This window comes from Atta cephalotes (genome assembly GCF_000143395.1).
Source record: "Atta cephalotes unplaced genomic scaffold scaffold00035, whole genome shotgun sequence".
Classification (NCBI taxonomy): Eukaryota; Metazoa; Arthropoda; class Insecta; order Hymenoptera; family Formicidae; genus Atta; species Atta cephalotes.
In genome coordinates, this window is record NW_012130099.1 from 2,745,364 (window position 1) to 2,748,752 (window position 3,389).

The window sequence follows — 3,389 nt, forward strand, 5'->3', positions numbered from 1 at the left end:
TCTTGCGGCAATCTCCTGCCGATTTGCAGATTTCGCGCGCTTGGAGAGGAAAGTTCGAGAGAGCGGGTTGCGACTCCAGCTAGTTTAGCACGAGAGTCCAGGAACTTTCCAGGATCCTTTGTCCCATGGTACTTAACGCGGTTTTCGCGTTAGAGCGCGGCCTTCCGAAGGGCCCTCCTAATTCAGGATCTGGCAACGTCGACCCGGAATCTCTCCGGCGTCCTCATTCCTTCTTCTTTCGAAGTGTTGTTTTGTCAGCGGGATGAAGTGAAGTTCCCACCACCAGGGCCAGGTTAATCAATTAGCAGCTGACCGACAGCTCGGCTGTCCGAATCGAGAAACTCGAAAGAGATCGTTAGTCCCTTCGAAGGGGCTGTTTTTTAAAGTCGGATCTTTGGGAGATTTAATTGACGATCCGGTTAGTCTCGATCGGATTTAACGGCGGTGACGTTCAAGCTGAATCGCCGCCGGCCGAGCTTTGGTCAGGTTGGGCTATGGTGGATCCGGCTCGGAGGTGGGAGATTCCTGCTACGCCTCCAGGAAAATGAGTGCCGTCGGCTTTGGTTCCAAGTTGCTCTTCTTCGCCTCCACCACCAGGAACTCGATCTCGTTTCGGTCACGACGCGCGAACGATTCCGCGATCAGTCGCGCGACCTCTTGATGATGAAGTCCTGCAAGTAACGTAGAATTAATTATTGTTCAGAGAATTAAATTTAGCAGGTAATTAAATTTTAAACTCGTTTTCTTACTTCAAAATGACATAACTCAAATAAGTAATAAAATACGGAGCAACTATTTATGTGTTATTTGAATCACAGTGCAATAGTTGACTTATATTGCAGCAATGACGATATTGTGTTGCTTAGACTTAGATAACTAGATTGTTTTCTTCAACATTAATAACTATTCATTAATAATAATTCAACCACGAATTTTTTTTTTGGCAACTGCATTATTTGATTGGTTTAGGTAGAATGTCCAGATGTAGGATAAATACGCCTTGAATCATTATTCTAAATACAAATATAAATTTAGTTGCTCTCACTGTTGGTTGATTTAGAAAAATTACGTTGATATGATATAAAGACTGGTTGCTAAAAAATTAATATGAATTTAAAATTAATATTTTTTTATTTTTAATGCAATAATTATTTCATATACATATAAGCAACAATATAAAATCTTTTTAAGCCATTACGATTGATGGAACTATTCAGATAGATACTTTATACATGTAAATGATCCTTAATCAGTTTTAAATTTTAATTATCATAATCAGATCATAACTACATTGACGCAGTTGATCAAAGTAAAAACGTCACATCAATCATAAAATGTCACACCAACCTTTCAACAAAGATAATTAGAATAATGCTACAACTAAATATTGCTTACAACTAAATATTTATGGTAATGTAAATTATATCCTTTTTTCATGTAAAAAAGGAAAATCTGTTTTTTAATTTGAAAATTATTGATTAAATATACTGTCCATATGAAATGTCATTTTTGTCAATTTCGTTTCATGATTAAAAAAAAATCATTTACAACGATTACGACGATTTTTTTTTAATAATAACATTTGTTGAGTTACGACGATTTAATTTTTGACGATATAATTTTTGATAAAAATAAATTAGTTCGTGATAGGGTAATGTTTTCTTGACTCATTCATGATAGTAATTTAAAAATTACGTTTTTTTTTTAGTTATATTATTTTTGAAGTAAGGAAACGATTATTATTATTTATTTAAATCAATTTTTTAAATTCTCTGTCGGCCATGTGGAATTTTATATTTTTCGTCAGCAATCTAGGTCATTGAGTTTCAATACAGATTTTTATATTGTTTTAGACCATATAAAAATCTTGCATATTTGTGGAAACTTTAACAACGAGTTTTTACTATTATTATTATTTTTGCGCAGTTTTGTTAAAGTCCTTATATAAATTTAACTAGATACACAGATTTATAAATAATTTTCTCGGACTATCAAAATAATTATATAGAACGCTCAAGTATTGATGATACCGCAAAAAAATTTTAGCATTCTAGCAACCAATTTAAGCGTCCTATATAATTATTTTGATTGCAAACAAAATTATTTTCAGATCTTTATCTAGCTAAATTTTTAGATAAAAAATACCTTAGATAAATACTAGTAAAACTGTTTTTTCCGTGTTCGGAGAATTCGAATTTACTTATTTTTTATAGATTTAAATTTATCAGCATTCACAATCAAAATGTTAATGCTTCAAAATTCAACTTGGCCAGTGGAGAGTTACAACGTTATTGTTATTGAATCGAATATATCATTATTGTTTAAATTGTTCCATTACAAAATTAAATTTGCTTAAGGTAAAAATACCTTAGTACTATCAATCAAAAGAAAGTTGATCTTTTTTCTCTGAAATCGAAGCTCTGCGAATCTTTAATTACAAGTATCCATAATTACAAATTACAATAACAAAATTACTATGATAAAATAAGTATATAAAATGTTTCGCATAGATCTATTATGTTTTGATCTTGCTGGCGTTACCTTCAACTTTTTGACCATCGACCTCGAGAATGAGTTGTCCGACTTCGAGGCCGCCAGCTTCGTAAGCTGCTCCGTTGTCCTGCAACGAATTACCGTATGCGTTAGTCATATTTATAGCGTAATATTGTTTATGCCACCGTAAATGGCGTCGACGATAAATTCACTCGCGAGGCATATTAATTGCGCGTTTCACTCAAGTCAAGCTTCATTTAAGTTAAACGCTTGGCATCATAAGTAACATAAAACATATATTTTGTCATAATGTATTTCATTAAAAAGCTTAAGAAAATGTTAATTGGCGTCATTAGCATACTCTATTTTTGTGCATAATTATTTATGTAGAGTAAGCTAGATAAGAGAAATAGACTTGCATATCTAACCTCAAGAAAAAAGATTCTTTTTAATTTTTAAGATTCGGATATAATATTGTCCGGATATAATATTACATTTCAAATTAATAAATGCTTGAAATGAATTAAGAAATAAGGAAATAAGGATATCTTGTTTTTCAGTTGCAAATCAATAATACGTGGATCTTATTATCAATCAAAAGAAGATCTTTTTTTGTCTTAGAAATCTTAGCTCTGAAATTTGTAAATGAATGAATATAATTATGGTAATAGAATTCTTTACTGATTCTTAATGAAGCACAGACAATTATGTCCTAAACATTAGCTCTATTACTCATTTGGCTACTCTAATTTCTTTCTAAAATTATTTTAATCTAACTTTTCTTAGTCTCTTTCCTTTTAATAACTTTCTTTCTATTCAGCAATCTATAACTTTACTCTAAATCTCCGATATATATATATATATATATATATATATATATATATATATATACTACT

General features: G+C 31.5%; 1 protein-coding gene across 1 annotated transcript in view; it reads right to left on the bottom strand.

The window, feature by feature from the left end:
* Positions 1–528: 528 nt before the first annotated feature.
* LOC105621639 (whirlin) overlaps positions 529–3,389 on the bottom strand; it is a 90,897-nt gene continuing 88,036 nt past the window's right edge. The window contains exons 14-15 of the mRNA XM_012203107.1: positions 2,542–2,620; positions 529–671 (exon numbers count right to left, since the gene is read on the bottom strand). Coding sequence (XP_012058497.1) covers positions 529–671; positions 2,542–2,620 — 222 coding nt within the window. The remainder of the gene's footprint in view (positions 672–2,541; positions 2,621–3,389) is intronic.